The following is a 746-nucleotide window of genomic DNA, read 5'->3' on the forward strand; positions in this document are numbered from 1 at the left end:
CTCGCTCAGTGCATTAAGTGCGTTCGTGTATTTACATTACTAACTCCAGATACTTCTTCACTACCACAGAGCCTCACAGACCTTATCTTGCTGCGCCAAGAAGTCCAGTTGAAAGAACTGAAGGAGGAGGAGAAAGTGTCTTCAGGGATCTTGAGGCAGATAGTGGACATCTTGACTGACATCAAAAATTCTTTGAACCACACGTCGAGTAAGAGAGGAATACTTAGCTGAGAAATCATTCAGTTTTGTACCACTGACTATAAAGCCTCTCGAGCAATATGAATTTTCTTTCGTAAATTATATATATTGTTTTATTCCGTACAGAGGTATCCTGCCCAGGTAATTTCATAAACTTCGGGGACACCTGTCTGTACCTTGCCAAGGACACCGACGTAACTTGGGAAGCTGCTCGGGTCTATTGCCATGGCTTGGGAGGAGACTTGGCCGTGTTCCGAGACGCCAATGCATTCGCTGATGCTCTTGGATACGTTAAAGGTTCAGGTAAGTTCTACCTCACACTCTTACTTTGCTTTCCTGACGAATGGACATTTGAATTGAAAAATGCAGAAGAAAATAATGAAACTCAACTTTCGACATTAGTAATATCCCCCTCATTTTATGGTCAGTTGGAGGGAGTAATTTTTATAATTCAATAACTCTACTATATTAAATATAATGCCGTTCACATCAAAGTAAAAATGTAATTTATTGATTGCCGCTTATTCATTTATTAATCATTCTTTACC

The 746-nt window shown here is 39.8% G+C and overlaps 1 protein-coding gene across 1 annotated transcript in view; it reads left to right on the top strand.

Moving 5' to 3' along the window:
- Positions 1-746, top strand: part of LOC119594158 (CD209 antigen-like protein C) — a 2888-nt gene that overhangs the window by 556 nt on the left and 1586 nt on the right. Inside the window, 2 exon segments of the mRNA XM_037943230.1 lie at positions 70-208; positions 325-501. Coding sequence (XP_037799158.1) covers positions 70-208; positions 325-501 — 316 coding nt within the window.

This window comes from Penaeus monodon, chromosome 33 (genome assembly GCF_015228065.2).
Source record: "Penaeus monodon isolate SGIC_2016 chromosome 33, NSTDA_Pmon_1, whole genome shotgun sequence".
Lineage (NCBI taxonomy): Eukaryota > Metazoa > Arthropoda > Malacostraca > Decapoda > Penaeidae > Penaeus > Penaeus monodon.